The sequence below is a fragment of the Callorhinus ursinus genome, unplaced genomic scaffold, assembly GCF_003265705.2.
Source record: "Callorhinus ursinus isolate GAN/ISIS: 27379988/994484 unplaced genomic scaffold, GSC_fseal_2.0 scaffold2, whole genome shotgun sequence".
NCBI lineage: Eukaryota > Metazoa > Chordata > Mammalia > Carnivora > Otariidae > Callorhinus > Callorhinus ursinus.
The window spans coordinates 7,928,667-7,950,909 of NW_027397064.1; the positions used below are offsets into that span (position 1 = coordinate 7,928,667).

At 38.0% G+C, this 22,243-nt stretch overlaps 1 protein-coding gene across 11 annotated transcripts in view; it reads left to right on the forward strand.

Annotated features, from left to right (window-relative positions):
* TRIP12 (thyroid hormone receptor interactor 12) overlaps positions 1–22,243 on the forward strand; it is a 136,278-nt gene that overhangs the window by 52,363 nt on the left and 61,672 nt on the right. For 6 of the 11 annotated variants that reach the window (XM_025889891.2, XM_025889906.2, XM_025889923.2 and 3 more), the window contains exons 3-6: positions 659–784; positions 1,610–2,412; positions 15,776–15,881; positions 18,473–18,609. In XM_025889891.2, coding sequence (XP_025745676.1) covers positions 659–784; positions 1,610–2,412; positions 15,776–15,881; positions 18,473–18,609 — 1,172 coding nt within the window. The remainder of the gene's footprint in view (positions 1–658; positions 785–1,609; positions 2,413–15,775; positions 15,882–18,472; positions 18,610–22,243) is intronic. The other 5 variants (XM_025889944.2, XM_025889952.2, XM_025889988.2 and 2 more) reach the window with 2 other exon arrangements.

Sequence of the window (22,243 nt, forward strand, 5' to 3'; positions counted from 1 at the left end):
TATTTTGTGGTCAGTTCTTTATCTCTTTCTCTAGGACTTGGTTTTTGGTGTACATTCTATTGATTAGTGCGTTCTATTCTTAGCGAATATCATTCTGTTGATTTCATGTAAGTTTATTTACTGTTTAGGGCTCTAATGATTTTCTATGTAAAATCAGTTTGGGAATTGATTTCATCTGCCTCTGCATTTACTGTGCTAACCTGAATTATAATCTACAAATTGGGAATCAGTATCATTGTGGGATTACAGACTGCCTCTTCCATAAAGCTTTTAAGCTGTTACACTCACATTATCTATTAAAAGTAGTGTTTAGATTTCTAAAGGCCAGATTTGCTTTTTGCAAACACTTAGCGTATGTGGGTTTGCAGTACAATTGTTAAAAAATTCTTTATTGTGTAACTATAATATTGCTGTTCAGTCATGAAACTTCGTAATAAAAGACCTGCACTCTTGGGTATTTAGGTATTGGTTCTAAGGCAAATTTTTTGGCAAGATTATTTGGTAGAACAATAATTTAATTATGGAAATAATTGGGGAAAGGGTAGGATCAATAATGAACTGGGAGACTTTAAAAAAAATGAAAACATAATTCACTTTTCAGTACTGTATTTGCATCTCAGTTTCCTGATAGATTTCTGTTTTGATTTTCTGCTGACAGGTCACATTTAGGGCAGGCAAAACATAAGGGATATAGCCCTCCTGAGAGTAGAAAATCTAATTCTAAGGCACCCAAAGTGCAGTCTAATACTACTTCTGAACTGTCAAGGGGACACCTTTCTAAAAGGTAAATCTTCACATTGCTTGTACATTTTCAAGGCAGAATTATTTGCATTTGAATCATTGCATAATATTAAAATTTAGCAGATTATCCCAAGATGTTGTGGTACGTGTTTTCATTATTCCCTGAATGTAACTTTAAGGATTAATAGTTTACTTTGCAGTGATGTCAATGCAGTAAGCTCTAGACAAGGCATTTTTTTTCCCTTGGTTAGAGAGCCGTGAGGTTCCCCTTTTGATTAACCTTTATGGGCATCTGAAATGCCATTTTACTTTTTTTTGTTTTTAGGTTTTGTTTTTGTTTCTAGTTTTTTATCGGTAGAGCCAAAGGTCAGTGATTTCTTAAGATCTAATTGGCAGGAGTCTTTTAGAAAGGAATGATAATATACTATACAATTTTCTTACCTTCATTTTGAAAGTTCATACATAAGTGGTTATTTATTTCAAGCTTTAACAAAGAAGTTGTATTTGTGAATAGAGCATCAGTATTCTAGTATCAACTAGTTCTGACCTGCTAAGTATTCTTTTTCTTAATTCTTGTTTTGTGACTAGGAGGGTTAGTGTAAGTAATCTTTGGGCTAAAGAATTACTCTGATCTATTCAAATATTTGATCTTCTAATCAAATATTTAACCATCCAAAGTCACACCTGCTTTTTTTTGTTTTTAACCATTTGAAAACCTGTGTTTATTTAGCCCTGGACTTAATCAGGAAACCTTTGCATCTTTTTTTTTTTAAGTCTTATTTGCCCAGATTTGAGAAGTGAATAAGTTTGTACGACAGGTACAATGCTGGCAGGCTGGTACTAACTCTCTTCTTATCTGACCTCTCAGAAGCTGCAGTTCAACATCTGCTGTCGTAGTTCCACAACCAGAGGATCCAGACAGAGCCAATACTTCAGAAAGGCAAAAAACGGGGCAGGTGCCTAAGAAAGACAATTCTCGAGGAGTGAAACGCAGTGCTAGTCCAGACTACAACAGGACCAATTCTCCTAGCTCTGCCAAAAAACCAAAAGCACTTCAGCATACTGAATCTCCCTCTGAAACAAATAAGCCACATAGTAAGTCAAAGAAGAGACATTTAGACCAGGAGCAACAACTGAAATCTGCACCATCACCATCAACAAGTAAGGCTCATACCAGAAAGAGTGGGGCCGCTGGCAGTTCACGGAGTCAAAAAAGAAAGAGGACAGAGAGTTCTTGTATAAAGAGTGGTTCTGTGTCTGAGTCAACTGGTGCCGAAGAGAGATCTGCAAAACCCACCAAGCTGGCTTCAAAATCCGCCGCCTCGGCCAAAGCTGGGTGCAGCGCCATCACTGATTCTTCCTCCGCTGCCTCTACTTCCTCCTCCTCTTCTGCCGTCGCCTCGGCCTCCTCCACTGTACCACCAGGGGCCAGGGTGAAACAAGGAAAAGACCAGAACAAGGCCAGGCGTTCCCGTTCAGCATCCAGTCCCAGTCCCAGAAGAAGTAGCAGGGAAAAGGAACAGAGTAAAACTGGTGGCTCTTCAAAATTCGATTGGGCTGCTCGTTTCAGCCCTAAAGTTAGCCTTCCTAAAACCAAACTGTCTCTTCCAGGGTCTTCTAAGTCAGAGACATCAAAACCTGGACCTTCTGGATTACAGGCCAAATTAGCAAGTAAGTGTATGGAAACATCTTTCTTTTTTCTTCTTCTTTTTTTTCCCATGGATATTTTTCTTGGTTTGTCAGAAGTGATTATGCTTTCAAGGTAGTCAGATTTGTTTTGTTTTGTTTTGTTTTTGCAGCTTGAGGCAGTCTTAGGTTTATTACTGTATCCGTTCGTAACAATATGTAATACTTGATACTGCCTTTAGTTTTAAGGAGACCTGTCAGGAATGCTGCCTTCTTATTTCTAAATGGTCACATTGTAGTGCCTGTATCTTTATCCTTTGAGCACCTGCTACTAAGTTATTTCCTATTATCAGGTTGGCTCTTCTGTAACCAAACAACAAAATTATTTCAGGTATGAGTTGCTTTTGACTATGATCAAAAGTCAAATGGTGGGGTGTTGTTTTGGGCGGGGGGAGAGGTTTGGTATGATACAATCATGATATATAGAAATCCTGAGCTAAATTTTCAGAATAAATATAGCCTAGTATAAATGAAATCTTATTCACATGTCATACTTAATGGCCTTTAAAGAGCTTAGTCTGAAGATGAATACCTCTTACGTTCCATACACTGGGCTCTAGTCCCATGTAAATGGGAAAGAATGTTGCCCTCTTGAACAGTGGAGTGGAACCATCGTTTCAGAATAATACTTTTCAAGCAAAGAAACAAACTAGGTGAGAGATAGGGATCTTGAGGCAATTGTCTTTTTCTCTTTTGTTCAAAAGACTTCAGGGAAGCCCACTCTTCATGTCATTAGAACTGATTAGAGCTGGTGGTGGCCTTCTTCAGTTACGTGATTGCTGTAATGCTGAAGGGTGTTCTTTTTTCTGTTTTGAGAAATCTGAAAAACACAAATAGAATAATACAGCACTTAGGTCCAGTTTTAATTTTTGTAATATTTATCCAGGAAGCTCGCTTTTCACCATCCCCCCCCCTGAACATTTTTAGATTTATATTTTGATAGGGCTAGAACCTTTTCTTGGTTATTGAAAATTTTACATAGTGTTGTAGTATTCTGGTCAAAGTTTAGCTAATAGTGGATCAGCCTAACCTGTTGGATCAGAGACCGTTGTTGTTAGCTCTGTTTCCTTTAACCCTATTATCTGTGCTTCCACTTGATTCAATATTTGCTGAACTTAGAAAACAATACTAGTAGACACTACGTAAAATCTTGTGTTTATACCATAGGGTTATCTGCTTTTATACCTCTTCCTTTCTGTTTTGAAGTGAAGTAGAAGCACGCATGCACATTTGTCTCTCCAGTGTAGTAGCTGTGCGACCTCCACAGCCGTTGGGCCAGGGTGAGTTTTGTAGCTGGTTTGGTGGGATTCACGCCTGCGTTTTCTGCCTTCCAGTATGCTTTACTTGCAGAGCTCATCTCCTGCAGCTCTGATTTCTCAGAGGGTCCAGGGCAGGGCCAGAGCAGATTGTTCTTGAGTCCTCGACTCTTCTTAGACACTAGTTTTCTCTTCTTTGGGGTCTGTTTATATAATTTTTGAGAAGAAAACCTGACCCCCAGTGCAGTTTCTTTGGTTTCTCTACATGAGAAAGCACCGTGAGTTCTGATGTGACCCCTGAGCCATAATAAAACCAGACAGTCTATGAAGCTCACTCTGCACATGGTGACAAATGGAGTAAAACTCAGCTTGTATTGTCCTCCTCACGTTCACAAATCTGCATGTGTCGTGTGTTCACGAATACCGCTTTTCCATTTTCACTACCGCTACCCTAGTTCTCAGCTCTAATTATAGCCCAAGCTGTTGAAACAGGAGAAGGGAACCAGCATTTATTTTGCATCCAATAAATGCCAGGTATTTTACATATGCAATCCATTTAATTTTTTTTATAAAATGGTGTTTAATGATAGTTATTAAAGAAATTTATTTCAAGGAGGTGGAATAAGCTGCCTGGTGACATATCTCACAAATGGCAAAACTAGAATTGGAAGATGGAGGCTATGTGTAACTTGAAGCCACTGCTTCCCTCTCTTCACTTACTTTTCACCCCTGTTAGTTTTCTGTGTTGTACTGTCACACCATATTTGGGTCATTAGGAGATGTTAAGACCCTGGAGGAGATGAAATTCAATTCGATCCTTCTTTACTGGTATTGATTCATTTTTAGGGATGAATATTGTGTGAACCCAAGGATTTATACCATTCCATTCACTGCATATTTGCTTATTTTCAAATAAGTGAAAAACATTTCAAAACAAAATAGTAGGGAATATTTCTATGTAGCGTTCTTGCAAGTGCCTGATAACTTGTAAATCCTTTACACGGAGCATGTCATTTACTCCTCATCAGCCCTGTGTGGCAGATGCTGTCATTTCCATCTTAGAAGTAAGGAAACTCAGGGTCAGTGGTCAGTTTGCCTCCCTAAGGTCACAGAACCAAGAAGCCATAGAGCCAAGAGTCCTTCCAATTTTAGTATATGTGCTGTCACAGTGAGCACTATAGAGCCAGATTCAAATCCAGACCATCTGGTTCCAGAAATCAGTCGTGAGACTAGGATGCATAGGATTGAGTAGATTGGGTGAGATAAATCTAGGAAGGCTTCTTGAGGTCAGACAGGACAGGGTGGATTTTAGGCATGATTACATATGTCATTTCGGGAAAAGAGTTTATATAGGAAGCAATACCGCAATAGAACTGACAGTACTTGGTAATTTTACTTAAGAATATAGGGGCAAAACTAGGTATTTTATGGGAATCTCTTGAGTTTCAAGTAATGACATGTTGGAGATAGAAAACCCTTATTAAAGAGGTGAAAATCCTGGGTTTGAATCCTAGTTCTGCCATTCTATCAACTGGCAACTATGGGAAAGTTTGTAGCCTTTTCCTTCTAAATGGGCATAGTAGCTTATTTGAGGAATAAATGATTATATGACGACACTAAGCATATAATTAGTACATGAGATGCATTGTAGAATTTAGAACAGCAGAAATTGAGTATGTTAAGACAGAAACCATATTCAGCAACCTTTTGAGAGAAGGATTGATAAATCCCAGCCACTGATCAAGTTTAAGGTATAACTCTTCTCAGATTTGGAAGATTTTTTTTTTTTTAAGATTTTATTTATTTATTCATGAGAGAGAGAGACAGAAGCAGAGGGAGAAGCAGGCTCCCAAGGAGCAGGGACCCCGATGCGGGACTCGATCCCAGGACCCTGGGATCATGACCTGAGCCAAAGGCAGATGCTTAACCATCTGAGCCACCCAGCACCCCAGATTTGGAAGATCTTGATTTGAAGTTATCTCTCTCTCTTTTTTTTAAAGATTTTATTTATTTATTTGACAGAGAGAGACACAGCGAGAGAGGGAACACAAGCAGGGGGAGTGGGGGAGGGAGAAGCAGGCTTCCCGCGGAGCAGGGAGCCCGATGCGGGGCTCGATCCCAGGACCTTGGGATCGTGACCCGAGCCGAAGGCAGACGCTCAACGCCTGAGCCACCCAGGCGCCCCTAAAGATTTTATTTATTTATTTGACAGAGTGACACAGCGAGAGCAGGAACACAAGCAGGGGGAGTGGGAGAGGGAGAAGCAGGCTTCCTGCTGAGCAGGGAGCCTGATGCGGGACTCGATCCCAGGACCCTGGGATCATGACCTGAGCCAAAGGCAGACGCTTAACGACTGAGCCACCCAGGCGCCCTTGAAGTTATCTCTTTATAATTTTGTGAGGTTGGGCAAATCATGCAGCCTAATTCCTGATCTTATTTGCAAGATAATAATGATACTCATTCTTGTGAAGCTTAAGTAAATGAATGTTTGTGAAAATAATTTTGTATAATTAAAGTACTGTAACATAATGGTGACTTGAGAGTTATTGCCATATATTTGAAGGGCACTTTACGCATGAGGAAATTTCCCCTCCCCTCAAACATCAAGACATGGGGTGTAATTCAGTGGGTAGAGGTTGAGAGGCAAGTTTCTGATTAGCATATCTCGTGGAACCAGAATCTGTATGTTATCCAAAAAATGGATTTGGCCACTTGGTGAGATGGCATTCCAAATTGGGTAGATTATTTGTTTTCTTCAACTTTTGTGAACCTATTCATTAGAATATGATAGGTTTTCTCAGGTAAAGAATCACTGATATGGTTGGTCAGTAAAGCTTCATGGGAAAAAAATTGTTAACAAATTGTAGGAGTAATGGTACTTACATGATACTTTATGAAAACTCATTTCCCATGGTTGAATACTACTGGAGGAGATTTGGGATTATATTAACACATCGAAGGCTGTGAGAAATCTTATGCAACTTCTGCGTATTTTACAGATTTGCTTGATCTAGGGAGACAGCAGTGGTCCAAGGAACCTTTGGGAAATGATATAATACATTTAGTCAGGATACTTGAGCAAGAAGACCTTTCCCAGTGTGTTGTTTCAGCAACTGTTAACAGACTGATGAACGAGTTGCTGGTCAGGAATTAGGGCTGGCAGGAGAACTAGAGAAACAGCTACTTTTGTGATGGGCTTCCTAAAGCCTTGTGGCTTGCCAGCTGCAGCTGATCAAAATAGCTCTGTGTGACAAAGGTCACACTGTATCAGTTGAAAGAAGTCTTGAGAATACCCCAGAAGGGATAGTGTTACGTGACAATTTTTAATATGCATTAAGAAATTATTCTTGCTTTGTGTTGTTTAGCATAAGTAAACAGACATTCTCAGAAATTTGTATAGCATAGATGTAAAACCAGTTCGGGATTGTAATGATACAAGTGATTTCTGAAAATGTTTTTATATTTTAATATATTTAAAACTTTTAAAAATTAGTATGGCTTCAAGATCTATTTTTCTAATCTGACTTCTTTTAAAAGAAAGCTAATCTTGAAGTAATACGACTTTCAGAGTATGTAGTGTCTGACTAGTAGAAGGTGATGGATGGCGTAGAAGTACAAGGAAGTTTGTGATTAAAATCTGGGCTGTTATGAAATTTATTTATAGCAAAATTTAAAGATATTATATTTCTAGTCTAATGTGTCTATTTGTAGATCTGGTTTCCTCTCATTATTTAAGTGGACATCATGTGCACATTATTAATAACCTAGTCAGCAATAGTTACCAGCTTATTTCCAGCTTGAGTTTCATGCTCTTCTGGTGACTTGCATACAGCTTGTGGCCATTATTAGAACTAGACAAGAACCATGCAGATGCAGAATTCTGGGAAGGTAATTCGGCTGAGATTAGGACTCTATCATCAGTCTGAGACTGAGACCTGGTTCTTCACATCCGTAGCATGGAGGGAAGAAATAATGTGTTGCACAGGAGAGAATTAAGAGTTAAAATCTTGGTTTCACCGAGAATCTTAAAGGTTCATCCATACCGAGTCTAAATAATTAAATTATCTTTTCACCTCATGAGGTGTTGGCTGAGGAGCTTAAAGGGAAAAGGATTGAGTGTTGCGAGTTTTCTGTATTATAAGACAGCCATTAAAATAATTTAGCAACTTAAAGCTCTAATAATTTTAATATGTAAATGCTTTGAAAAATTACTGATTCCTAATAATTTTGAGGCTTTAAAAAATACATTAAATTAGAAAAATGAGTTGCCAAATTAAAAAAGAACACTGAATGGAAACAAGTATCATCAGCCTCTTTGTTAAGAAGGCTTTGTTTCACTTTTCAAATTTTTATTATTTTTTAAAGATTTATTTATTTTAGAGAGTACGTGCACGACCACGAATGGGGGAGGGGCAGAGGGAGGGGGGGCAGGGAGGGGAGAGAGAGGGAGAGAGAGAGAGAAAAGCAGACCTCACTGAGCACAGAGCCGGATGTGGGGCTTGATCTCAACGACCTGAGCTGAAATCAAGTCCAGTGCTCAACCAGCAGAGCTATGCAGGCACCCCAAAGAAGGCTTTTATTTTACGTGGCAAATTTTAAACAATCATGGTATGTATTTTTGTATACCGGGTCAGAATAAGAATTAATTTAGCCAGATTACATTTTACTAAAGTTACATATAAGTTTTAAAAAACAGCAGTCTTCCTGTCACATTGCCCTTCCCCAGTGCTGATTATTTTGGTATTTATTTCCAGCTATATAGAATATGTGCTCGTATGTTTATTGGTTGGGTTTTTTTTTTTTTCAGTTTGAGCACTACTGCCTGCCCTTTATGAGAGTTACCGCACCTCTATACCCACCAACCTTGTACTGTGTACACTTCCCCTTTGCCAAGGTGTGATCAGTGCATTACCGATGTTTATATGGATACATAAGTGCATAAATGCCGTTTACCAGAGTCTTGTCGGAAGAGTTCCTTTCTTACACATTTTTGTTTTTCTTGATTTAAACAATTATTTTGTTGATGTTGTTTTCCTTTTCTGTGAACCCATTATTCCAAACTCTTTACTAATTGTTTAAATCTTTTATCAAGCTGTCTACTTGGTTTTGTTAAATTGTCGTGAAGAAATAAGGCCTCTGGATGGCTGCTCTTTTATGCCTGCTTCACAGCTTTTATTTATTTAGCCTGGCATTTTCTTCAGTCTTCCATTTAGCTTTCTGTTTCCAGATCCCACATCATCTTTCCCGGTTCACTATTTTGTTATGATGGAATGTATCTTCTTCCACTTGCTTTCTAAGAAAAAAAGCTATGAGATTTTTAAAAACCTTTTTATTGTCTTCAGATATTGACTGAAAATACACAACCTTGGTACTGGTTTGAGTGGATATAGAGTGCTGGGTTAGAAATGATTCTTAAAAATTTTGAAGAATCACATTATTTTTAAGCGTTCTTTACTGGAAACATTCTGATTACTGATCTGTTGTATATGTAACCCATTCTACAAGCTTGCAGATCTTTACCTCCATTATTTAGATATGTCATGGTATTGCCACAGCTGTGGGTTTGTTCTCATTTTTTGTTAGGGTGACCAGCAGTCCTGGTTTCCCTTGGATCTCTCAGGACTCAGCCTTAAAACCAGGGTTATAGCCAAGCAAAAAGAATGGTTGTTCACTGTATCCTTGTTTCTTTTCTCTTTCTAGATCTCCTATTATTTTGGATGATTGTCCTCTTGGAAATTTCTGATGTTTTCATTCTGGCTTTGCTTTTTCTTCTACTTTCTGATAGATTTCTTCAACTTCTTCCAACCTTTCTATTGATTTTTTTTTCCCTGTTTGCTCTCTTGTTTTTATTTTCAAGAGGTTATTTTGTTCTCATTTCCTTTTTATTATGGATGCATTTCCTTTTTTGAGGACATTGATGGTGAGTTTTCTTTACACAGCTCTCATGAAGTTTTTTGGGGGAGGGAGATTGGTTTAGTTTTGATTTTTCCTATTGGGAATTTTCCACAGGTTTTGGTAATTCCTGGTTGTTCCTCATACTCAGATTTTTGGTCCACCAACACTTAATTTGTAAACTCTTGAGCACATAGAAGAGATTTCACTGAAATCCATTCTCTAGTGATCTGTTTGGGCTAGTCATTACGAAACCTATCATTATTTTTAGATCTTTTTCTTTGGTGAAATTCCACAGAGAGGATTCCTTCACACTCCTGCCTAGAGGTAAAAAGTGAACTGACCGAGGGCTGGGGGTTGAGCAGGAAAAGAGGTCTAGGAAAGAGGCCATCTGTCATCTAATCTGTTCATACTTGATCCCTCCACCCCCTCTCATTTTGGTGCGGTGCACCTGGATACAGCTGTGTACTTTAATTGAGAATTTCTTTATTTTATACTTTCTAAAGAATAGAGGTCTTGTGTTTTGCTGGGTCAGCAGAGAGACAGTTACCCAGCTGTGCAAGGGGGGGAGGGGAGCTGGGGATCTGACTGCTTCATAAACAGCCTATCAACCAATCCTCAGTTTTAATTCCAGAGTCATCCCAGAGGTACCTGGTACCATCAATTCCTGAACTTTGTGGGATTCTGAGTGTCATTCTCATTGGTAATTTATCTCCGTTTTCTGCTTTTTAAGTTTTCTGGAATTTCTAGTGCTGGGATTTCTGCTTTTCATCTTGTAAAATTGTGATAGTAATCTCTTCCATTCATCTCATCCTTGTGGATTTATGCCTCAGATTCTTTTAATGCTAGTTTAGTGGAGTTTCTGGAGAGGACAGAAGTGAATGTATGTGTGTCCAGGTATCTGTCTTTAACCGAAGGCACACGCTTTGTCATGTATACGCACATATTTCTTCAAAACTTGGCGCTTGCTCCACATGACAGTAGAATGCCCATTATAAGCCACACTCCATGCTAGACATGTAACACATTAAATTTTATCCTCATGACAACAGAATGAGGTAGTATCTGTGTTTTAGGTATGAAGAAACCAAAGTGCTTTATTTGCCTAAGCACTAGACCTTTTTCCTTTCAAAAGAACTATTAAGTTATGTCATTTGAATGGCTGTAAATGGACGTATCCTAATTTAGATCATTCTCAATTAATGGGCCTTTACATTGTTCTAAATTTTTTTAATTGACCAGAACTTTGTAATTTACATTATCTCCTTGTTAGGTTTCTGGTTATGTTCTTTTTAAATATTGATGTATATTTTGAAATTGCCTGTAGAAATAAGTGAATTTACATTCCCACCAGTAGTGTAAAATGCCAGTCTGTTCATATACTTACTAGCTAAGATTGTATTCCTGCAGTTTTTATTACTGGTGTTTACTTAACCATTCCCTATTACTGGACATTTAGCTCTTTTCCAATATCTCATTATTAAAATAATGGTTAGATGATCGAATATCTTTTTGTACATTTCTAATGTGTTTAATTTGTATTGCCAAACCAATGCATGAAATTGCTCTGCGTTGGCTAGAAAATAAAAAACTTGGCTTAGAAAATTCCATTTGGAATTTACCTTACTGCCATCTGCAAAACTCATCTTTTATTGTTACTGAATGATTTTAAAATAAACATCTATGATCTCTTATATGCTAGGTTGCTTTCCATTTTGTGAATTTATTTTGGCAAAGTAACCATTAGTAAGGATATATATACTGAAAGCAACACCAAGTTATACCAGGTTCTTGTGATTCTGTTTTGGCTGAAGGAATCAAGATCAAGTTACCAAAAATATTCCCACTGTTAGTTCTCTTTATTGGGCCTACTTTTTCCAGTAGCTAAATGGCCCCATTGCATGATTCTAAATTGAACTCTTCATGTGCGATAGTACTCATGTTATTTGGTGCATTTTTTTCCCTTTTATGAAGAAGAAAAAAGTCATTCTGAATACCTTTTGAAACAGATACAACATGTAAATAAATGGATAATTGATAGCTTTTTATCTTTTTATTTATTTTAAAGATTTTATTTATTGAGAGAGAGTGAGACAGAGCACAAGCGGGATGGGGTGGTGGTGGTGGTGGTCAGAGGCAGAGGGTGAGGGACAGGCCAACTCTTGCTGAGCAGGGAGTCCAGCCCCTGGACTCTGGGATCATGACCTGAGCTAAAGGCAGGTGCTTAACCAACTGAGCCACCCAGGTGCTCCATTTGATAGCTTTCTAAAATATATAAACAAATTGGGGATTTGCATTTCAAAACCCAGTCCTCCCCACACCTCCCCCAAAAAACCAATCCTAATCATCCTTTGATACCTCGAAATGTAAATGAATTGTAGCACTTTTGAATACCCTTGTTTAAAATAACTGGTGTATCTTATTCATTGGTTTGTCTACTGTACCATTTTAAAAAGGAGATGTATTTATTATCTGGGAGTATTGCAAAAATTATAAGTAAGAAAGTCAAGATAACTAATTCTAGAAAAATTACTTGAAAATGAGATAATGTTTATCTCAGGTCTTCTTTTTTTAAAATACAAGGGATTTTCTTTTTTTTTTTTTTTTTTTTTGGACAGGTTTTTTTTTTTTTTTTTAAAGATTTATTTATTTATTTATTAGAGAGAACGAGAGACAGCATGAGAGGGAAGAGGGTCAGAGGGAGAAGCAGACTCCCTGCTGAGCAGGGAGCCCGATGTGGGACTCGATCCCAGGACTCCAGGATCATGACCTGAGCCGAAGGCAGTGGCTTAACCAACTGAGCCACCCAGGCGCCCCTTTGGACAGGTTTTTGTTTTTTAAATTTTTATCTGATTTTTGAAACTTAGGTGAGTCCATATACTGTTCTTCCTTTTTCTTTTCAAAGTCCAGGTCAGTAATAATTATTATTATTTTTTAAGGTCCATTTAGTAAATATTTTAGGTTTTACTACCACCTACAGATTTTATTACATATTCTTCTTTTTAACAACTCCCTAAAATGTAAAAATCATTCTTAGCTAGCGGGAGTTACAAAAACAGGTTGCCAGTTGGAATTTGGCCCACAAGCTGCAGTTTGTCAACATCTACCTTAGCCCAAAAATTTTAATATAATTGTATATTATGTAAGGTATGTATATATGTGTATATGTATATGTGTGTGTGTGTGTATATATATATATATATATACACACACATGGTATATATTATATGATGTGTGGCATATACACACACAAATACTGGTCAGTTCATATGACTGTGAAGCCAATAGATTGACTAGCTTTAGGCTTGACTGGGTCCAGGAGCCCAAAAAGATGACCCTGTCAGTCCCAAACCTATGTTATGACTCTCACACCTTCCCCTCTCCTCCCCAGAGATGCTGTCCATTCATTTATGTATTAAATTCTAAGAAAGTCCCTGATTTCCTTGGATCATATGCCTATCCTTGAAAGAATCACTGTTTTGGACGCAGGGTTGTATTTGACTATGATGGAAATAGTCTGGCCAATTTGAGTCCTACTCATATAGTGGGAATGTACTGTGAATGGTACTTCCATCAGTATCACATGGAGAAGGGGTAGGATAGAGTTCTCAGAAGAATTAAAAAAAAAAAACAGGGTGTTCAGAACAAGGGTTTCTGGGTATTATACAATAGATGTCTACTTGATTTTATTTGTTTATTTTAAAAGATTTTATTTATTTGAGAGAGACAGATAGCAAGAGAGTATGAAAGGGGAGGAGAGAGGGAGAAGCAGGCTCCCTGCTAAGCAGGGAGCCTGACATGGGGCTTGATCCCAGGACCCTGGGATCATGACCTGAGCCACCCAGGTCCCCTACTTGATCATTTTTAAAGGTCATTTTGAAATGAATATGTAAGTTGGAGAATAAAAACGTTAATGCAGTTGAATTCATCATTAGTCACTGCATAAAGGTGTTAGGTCAATCTCTCCCCCATCTCACTTGATTTTCAAATAGCCTTAGCAATACATTGACATTTAGGTTTATTTTCAGTATACAACAGAAGGAATCATTAGGAAACTGGAACGTTTAATTATTGCATTGTTAGATTTATCATGGGGGCTATATTTTCATTGTGGAACCATATGTGTGTGTCATATCAAAGATTAGCATCCTTATTCATGAAAGAATTAAAAATGGAATAAAAGCATGACAGTGAATATTATCTAATTATTCTTACTTTCAAAGTAACAATGGAATTACTAGTGAATGAATATTCACTTTCTAGGATGAATATTGTTTTACCTCTGGTTATTCTTGTGCTGAAGTAGGCAGATCCCGTGACTAGTGCTCATTCCTCCTGCTACTCCCACTCCCCCTGCTTGTGTTCCCTCTCTTGCTGTGTCTCTCTCTGTCAAATAAATAAATCTTTAAAAAAATAATTCTGAATTTTTTAAATATTAAAAAATAATGATGCTAATTAGTTGAATATATTTAGTCCCATAATCTGTCCACGTGCCATGTTCATCTTTCAGGTGACAGGATGTGTGTCCAAACAAAGATAAAATAGTGTGGGGTATCAGACATTGATTTGTGATTGCATTAAGTAATTGGTGATATGCTATGTAGTAAACCAGTCCAAAAACAAAATTGAAATTTAAGAAACCCTTAGGCCAATCTTCTTTCCCCACTTAAAGTTTCATTTTTAGTCCTTTTATGCCAGTTTGAGGAGTCTAGATAACCTTTCACAAAATTTACTTTGGGGGAAAAAAAAGGGCCAAAAGGTGTGGTTCAGATTTCTAAATGGTAATACCTGTCTGAATGTAGATTTTTGTCTTTATAGCTTCTGTTTGGTATTTAAAGATTCCTTAATAGTGTGCTTTTCACTTAGCAATTTTCACTGTGTGTGTGTGTGTATGTGTATGATATAGGGACTATCCCAGGATGAATGAACTGTAAGCGTCTAAAGGGTCAGAAAGATGTCTAGAATCTTTTTTACCACCTATTACCCATATCCTTTACTGGTGTTTTTAAGAAAATCAAGAGGAAGGCGTTTCTGTTACTCTACTTTGAAGCAGTAAAATGGTTAAAAATTAAAAGTTCCTGGGGGTCTGGCGCCTGGGTGGCTTAGTTGGTTAAGCATCTGCCATTGGCTCAGGTCATGATTTCAGGGTCCTGGGATCCAGCCACGAGTTGGGCTCCCTGCTCATCAGTTGTCTGTTTCTCCTTCTCCTGCTGCTGCACCCTGCCCTCCCATTTGTGCTCTGTCTCAAATTGAAAGGAAAAAAAAAAAAAGGTTCCTGGGGTGGGGGGGCGGATAAGTGACCTGGAGAATTGTTATTACTGTATAATTAGTCTCTGAAAAAGGAAATGCTCCTTAAGGTGATGTTGATAAGCTTTTTCACTTGGAGACCTTTCACTGTTGGAGGTCTTTGTTTAGATAGAGCACACCACCCAGTATGATGCCTGGTACAGTAACATTGTTTGGGGGAGAGGGAGGGAGAACCAATGCCCGATGGCCTCCCCATTGTTTATGAAATAGTAATAGACTTCATTTAATTGCTCTACCTTTTTAGAATCTGTTAAGCCTATGAAGGTTTTCCATTAGCTTCCAGAATAACATGTAAAGTGTGCTCATTTGACTTTCCTCCTTAGTTACCCAGTTTATCTGTACATTGGACATTCTAATAACCTTCTAATAACCTCAAGTATATTTTCCTTGCTGATGGGGTGGTATAAAGAAAAGAAAGCATTTTGTTTTCTCGTAGTCTTAATTGATGAACTTAATGTATGAAAGGGACAGCTTAAAGACAGTGTAATGTGCTAATGAATGAAAATGAAAAATAGAAAAAATTTTAAATTTAGTAAAATCCTGAAATACATAATAAATGCAAAAAAAAGTATCTCTTGGCTTTAGTCAGTGGAGGAGTAGAGATGATAGGAATGGTTAAAGGCGATGGTAGGAGAAGGGACCATCATTCATGGTGTGGGATTGCTCAAGTCAAGGTTGGGGCCAAGTGGCACTTGTCCTGACGGGGAATGCCAGGTACCATATTAACCTTGCCAGAATGGATTGGGTAAGTAAAGGCAAACTGTAACGGGAGCCTATCAGAGTGCTAGAGAGCCCATGGAAGATGCATTGGACTTTTGACCTGAAGAATTGTGTCATTTTTAATTTATGATAACTTTTTTTTTTTAATTCCCTTTTGCGTTTCACATGTATAGGTTTAAGAAAATCTACCAAGAAGCGCAGTGAATCCCCACCTGCTGAGCTCCCCAGTTTGAGGCGGAGCACTCGCCAAAAGACCACGGGCTCCTGTGCTAGTGCCAGGTAACACATTGGTGTTTTCCAGTTGATCCAGTTTGTTATCTTCTCAACTTCTATTAGGATCCTTCCCTTTCCAAGTTTTCAAAAATTATTGAAATTTTCACTTGAATATTGAGTAGTACAGAAACTTGTCCAATATAAATGAATTCTTCCCCAGTGTTGATTTACATGTTTTTGCTAAGTATTAATCATGCTATTTTTTGACAGCACTCTTACCCTCTATCTTTTCCTCTGTTGCTACATTACTTTCACAGAGTTATTGCCAGCAGTTGGACATTTTGTTGTTTTCAGAGTTCCAGTTGGCCAATAAATCTCTAATGAGCATCTTTATGCAGATTTGGGTTATTTTTTAAAAAGTAGCTAAATTCCCCAGTAGTGTGATTAATGGATCAAAAGGGATGCCTATTTTAGTGGCTGTAATATTGCCTAATTAGTTTCTCAATGTGTTGGCACCACTTGAGTTTAATGGATAAGGGGGAGAAGAGATGTACTTCATTTTCATTTTGTATTACAACACCTACACCTCACAGAGGAATGTGGGTGTCGTGTGTCTGCTTTCAGTCTCCAGTTCCTGTTTTCCCCAGTTGCTGTTTTGGATCTCCTTTTCAGAAAATCAGCTACCTTTGATATGATACAGTGTGTTATTTCGCATTCTTACATTAACTGATTTGAGAATTTAGGTTAAAGTTAAACATTTTTTTCTTTCTTAACAATTTCCTCACCTTTTCATGCGTGGTCAGTTGCTCAAATGCCCTTGTGCAGCTAATTATTCACAGCTGTGTAGGACTTTTACTCTTTTATATGTAGTTTATTCTTTCTTCTAAATGTGCCAAAAACAGTGATGGGGGCAAATGATTTCAGTTTGCCTTTTCCCTACTCTCACTCAGGTGAGCTGAAAGGTTTTAGCCCTTCTGTTTGTCCTCTAAGATAAGTGACAATGACTGCTCTTGGTGGTGGGTACAGTAGTAACATAAACAATATGACTAGTTGCAAGTCATAAGAAAAGGACTCTAGCCACTTAAATCTCTACGTTTCCACTTATTTTCTGGTTCTCTCTGGATTGTTTAAAATGTTATTTAAAATATCTGGAGTTGGTGTACCTGTTTGCTTTTGTGGTTTCTTGGCAATAGTTTCACGAGAACCCTGAGAATTTTCTTAGTTCTTCAAAGCTTTTGTCTAAAAATTTTGGGCTAGATTTTGAATCTGTTTACCCAGAGTTTATAATCTGAGATATAAACCGAATTCACTGTGGTTGAAAATTAATTTTAAGTTGGTGTAATGTCAGGTAATCTAGTGTCCCAGCTTTGTTGCCTGCCTTCCTCCTACTCAGGACCACTTTCGTAGCACATGTGAAATTACTTAGAGTTTACATGGTTATTCTCTACAAAAGCTATCTAGCCACCTGCCTGGAAAGCTCTTCATCTCAAACTTTTTCTGAATTAGTGGCAATTCCTCTTTAGAGTTAGTGCTTTTACAGCCTGCTACAGCCATGTCTTCATCTCTGTTTAGCCTAATACTCCTTGAGGACATCAAGCGAAGTGTTGAGCACAGTGTGTGTCACATGGCTCGTGTAAATTGAATGTCAAATAGATGAATTAGTTTGAATCCCACTACTTTGTAGCTTGGTAAATTGGGTCTGGAGTGAGCTGTTTCTCTGCAAGAAAAGATTGGCTAAGCAAATCCCTGTTTATGGAAGATTTTTTACTACTTGGAAGAAGAAACTTCTAGTACTTTCTGGTAATTCAGAGCCTTCATTTACATGTCACTTATGCCTGCTGCTTCCTGGTTGTTTACTGACCAGCATCTAATTCCACTGCAGTTTGACTTAAAACATTTCCTTAGTAGTATATTTCTTCATTTCCTAATTTAGAGGGCTGCTATTTAAACAATACCAAGTTATAATAATTTGGGGAAATCTTTTATTTTTACCTGATTTGCTTACTGATTTCTCTATTAAAATAGAAAAAATCATCATCAATAAAATGTAATTTGCTTTGTGAGAAATGATCGTTATTCTTTCCATATTACACTGTGCCTCAATCCTAAACCAGTGTCTTCCTCAGTATCATCTGTATGTATTTATAAATGTTAAATCTTTAATTCTTTATTTTAAAGGATGGATCTCTTGTTCATTATTACGGCAGTTCTTTTTTTGGTGATTTAAGTTATCTGGAACTTAGGTGATAGGAATTTCCCACATCTTTTCCTCTTCTCTCCCCTCCCCCCATTGTTAAGTGTAAAGTCTGTATATTGCTCCACTATTTACCCTGGAAGTAGGGATCTAATTTAAATGAGTTGAATTCTCTAAGCAGGGGTCACTTTTCCATTTAGTTGAAGTGTTTAAAAATCATTTCTGTCTGTAAGGATGACAACAGCTCATAGCACCACAAAAGCATGTATTGTGACTGCAGTGTAACTTGGAAGAATTTTAAATATACAAAGTCTTGGTTGTTACCCATAATGATTTTCTGCAACAATTTCTGTGGAAAAAAGAAGAAACTGGCTTTGTGCTCCATGCATTAGAGCTTTGTGCTGCGTGGACATTGCTGGTGGTCACTGGTAGTGCTGCCTGTGATGGCATCTTTCTGTTGTAGCCGGCGAGGCTCTGGCCTGGGCAAGAGAGGAGCAGCTGAAGCTCGTCGACAGGAGAAAATGGCGGACCCTGAAAGCAGCCAGGAGACAGTGAATTCTTCCGCTGCTCGGACAGACGAAACTCCCCAAGGAGCTGCAGGTAGATTGGCACGTCTTAGCTCTAAAATGCATTTATGAACCTTACTGATTTGTTGAGAGATAAATTACCTTGTAGGCATATCAGGTATAAGGCAAGCGAGGGGACAGAGATATACTCAGTGTTATCATCAGATAAACTTGTTCTCCTTTGTTTTACTTCATAGGCTTGGGTTTTTGATGAGTTGGATTCATTTGTTTTTGTTTTTTAATTCTTTTCCAAATCCAAGTTTGTATTCATTACATTCAAAGAGCTTTTAGGAAGTAGTCACTTTCTGTGAAGGTTCTTCTGTAGCAGTGTGGACATACAGTAGTTGCCCAGTGATTGAAAATTTAAGTTCATAATAACAAAGTAAGGATATGGCTTAAATTGCTTTTTCATACATGTGTAAATTTTAATGGAGAATGTTGTAGCCCCTAAAAAGTAATAGGTATTCCTCTTGAAAGGAGCTTTAAGAATGCTGTTTATGTTTTTATGGGCTTATTTTATGCTTCTTGATATCTTAGCACAACAAAGATTAGGCTGCCCCCCACCCTTTTCAGCTTTGAGTATGTACGGATCACCAAGAGGAAAAGAAGACTAATACTTCGGAGGCTAATTGTGGCCAACAGGTTTTAAAATGTAGCTTGTTGTGAGCATTTCTATCTAACATTAAGGACAGATAGGAAAATGTTGCAGTTCATCATTATGAACGTGGGTATGATGAGTCCCTTCTGTCAGAATGATACACGTGGGCTTAGGTGTTAGGTGTGTTCTCTCCTTTAATACCAACGCTCTTTCACATAACATTCACGTGTGTGCTGGTTTTCTTTCATGCCTGTGGTGGAGCCTATGTCCTAGTTTGCCCTCCACTGTTCATGTTTTATGCTGCTCTCAGCTTTCGGTCCAGCTTAACATCTTTACCACTGTCTTTCCTGGTTTTGTATGATAAGTGGCATGGCGAACTTGAACTGTCTTCTTCTGGTGGGAGGGGACCTTTTTCATGTACCCCCCCTTTTTATTAAACGTAGTTTTTCCCAAGGGTTAAATATGAGGGAAAGTACAGTCCATTGCACATACAAATTATTGAAGCTCTTGATGACACACAGGCGATGCTTCTCAATGTTTTAAATGTTTATTTCAAGTCTGTATATGGAAGTGGGGCAATTCCCACGTGGATGACAGAAATGGAGCTGTGGCGTGTGTGAAAGCCGACTCATTACAGTAATTCTTGTAGCTAACGTTTATAGAGTGTACACTGTTGCAGACACGGTATTAAGCACTTTACATATATTCTCATTTAATGTGCAAAACAGTGTGCTGAGGTGTGAGTGCTGTTCTACCCATTTTAGAAATGAGGGAAAACTGAGGCACATAATGGTTAAGGTTGCCCAGGATTGTGGGACTCTGAAATCCAGGTTTTCAGAAAGAAGGGCACATTTCTTTTTGGCTGTTTATTAATTTCTTATGGATACCACCGGTGGCCAGAATGAGGGGGCGGTGTGTAAGGTGTGATCCCTGGTGTATTTACCTAAGAGGATAAAGGCTTCAGGGGATTAGGTTCATGAGACTGCCGGAAATCACGGTGTGATCTCAGTATTTTCCACTTCAAGGGAAAGATAACACGGGGCCCACAGCACTACTTGATTTCACTTCGGTGCCTTCTAGGTGCTGCAGGACTAATTCTCTGCCAGCTCGCTGAAGTAGTGCTGCGGGAAGCAGCAAATTCCTTATTAACTTCACATTAAGTTCTTCAGTGTGATGTGCTTTAGTTTCTCTGTATGTACAATTGGAATTTAAAGAGAAATACAACCCTCTAAGTCAGTGTGGAGTATAAATCGATGGTGTTAATAACTTAGAGCATGTAAAACAAATGATGTAATATATGGTGATTAACATAACAATAAAAAATTTAAAAAAATAACAGCATGTTTGGCAAGCATCTGTTCACAGACAGCTCTTAGACAGTTGGTATAAGACTCTATTGGAAACATTTATTTTAAAATAATGTCTTTATTAATTTAAAGAGATTGATTTAATCTCTTCAGTGTTTTTATGGGTTCCCCCCCCGCATTATTTTTGGGGATCCCATCTTCCTGACCTATTCCAGTGAAATCATTGAAATAAGCTTATTGCCTTATTGCTTTTTATCCATGCAGTAATAAAGCATTGCTCTGTCTTCGGCAGATCTGTTCATATCACCCTGACTTTGCCAGTATTGTTGACACTCAGGAAAATTTGTTGATAACGGTGTGCCTGCTCGGTTACCTTGAAATATACTTATATATGGAGCCCAACTTCTCTGGCTCTTCATAGAAGAGATGCTAGCTCTTGGCGTTGAAAGTTAAGTGTTGTCCACGTTTTCCCATGAGATGGGGGGGTCTAGTTTTGGCTTTATCAGAACTGTGTAACTTTGCATAGTGCTCATAAAGTCTTGCAAATACTAGAAACACTAAAGTGAGGAGTAAGTATTCTTCCTTACACCTGCAAAACAGTCAAATGGCAAGGAAGAATAGCCCATGTTCTGGCACCTGATTTTGCATTGAGAATCTTAATTTCACAAGAAATGAATAGGGTCAGTTTGTAAAAAGAAAGCAACCCCAGTTTTGTAAGTTTTTTTTAATCTCCCTAACTACTTTTGTTTGGAATCCCTAAAAATTAGATGTTTGCATATCACCTGATACCAGGGCCCATCTAAGGCATAATTACATTACTAACAGTTATTCTTTTGGCCTTGCTCAAAGGTTTTCATTACACTCATAAAAATGTCTTCCTGATGCCTCTTATAGTCAGGGATCTGGTAAACCCTTAAGGTTCCTGTCAAGTAAAATTGAATTCTATCAGCATTCAAGTATTTTATTGTCTTTCTGCATAAGAGGGCTTTATCGGTTAAGGTATAAAGATGTGGGGTTCTGTGATAAATTTCTTGTGTTCTGATTTAAATATTTTTCCATAGTTTTAATTGAACTGTGTATTGAATGAAACTATCTTACGTGGTGCTGTGAAGTTATGCTAAAGAGTAGATGGGGGAGATAAAACAAAAAGATTGACACCTCTTAAAATCTGGCATCAGATTTTCTCTGCTTGATAATCTTAGGTTTATATTTGTGTTGGGACAAATCTTGTGCATGGTGCCCAAGGAGGTTTGACGCCTTGACTAAAGAATTTTGTCATTGACTCCTGTCGGCCGATGACATTTCCTTACCTGGGTCACTTTACAGACAACCACCCACAAGCCAGGCTAGTTTGGTTTATCTAATTCTGTAATACCTACATGGAACTATAGTAGACAAATGATTAATACTTGCCATCAATGGGCTGGCGAAGGATCTTTTCTTCTTTGGGTTCAGTGACTGATTTCTGTCAAAACAGGCCCTCCACCTCCATGAAAAATCAGAATATTCTTGCCTCTCCTTATGGTGACCCTCTAATACATAAACTAACAAAGCCAGCATTACCTTCCCAAGTGAATTTTTGTTATTAGTTTTTTTTTTCTTAAAAAAGATGTGATGCCAGAGGGTGCTTTAAAAAAAACCCAACAACTTCATTTGTTAAGACTTTTTGTATTTGCTCTGCACATAATTAGAACAGTTTAAAAGCAAGTTTAAGAGTCACTTTAACAAATTCATCCATAATATGAACCTTAATAACAGTATTT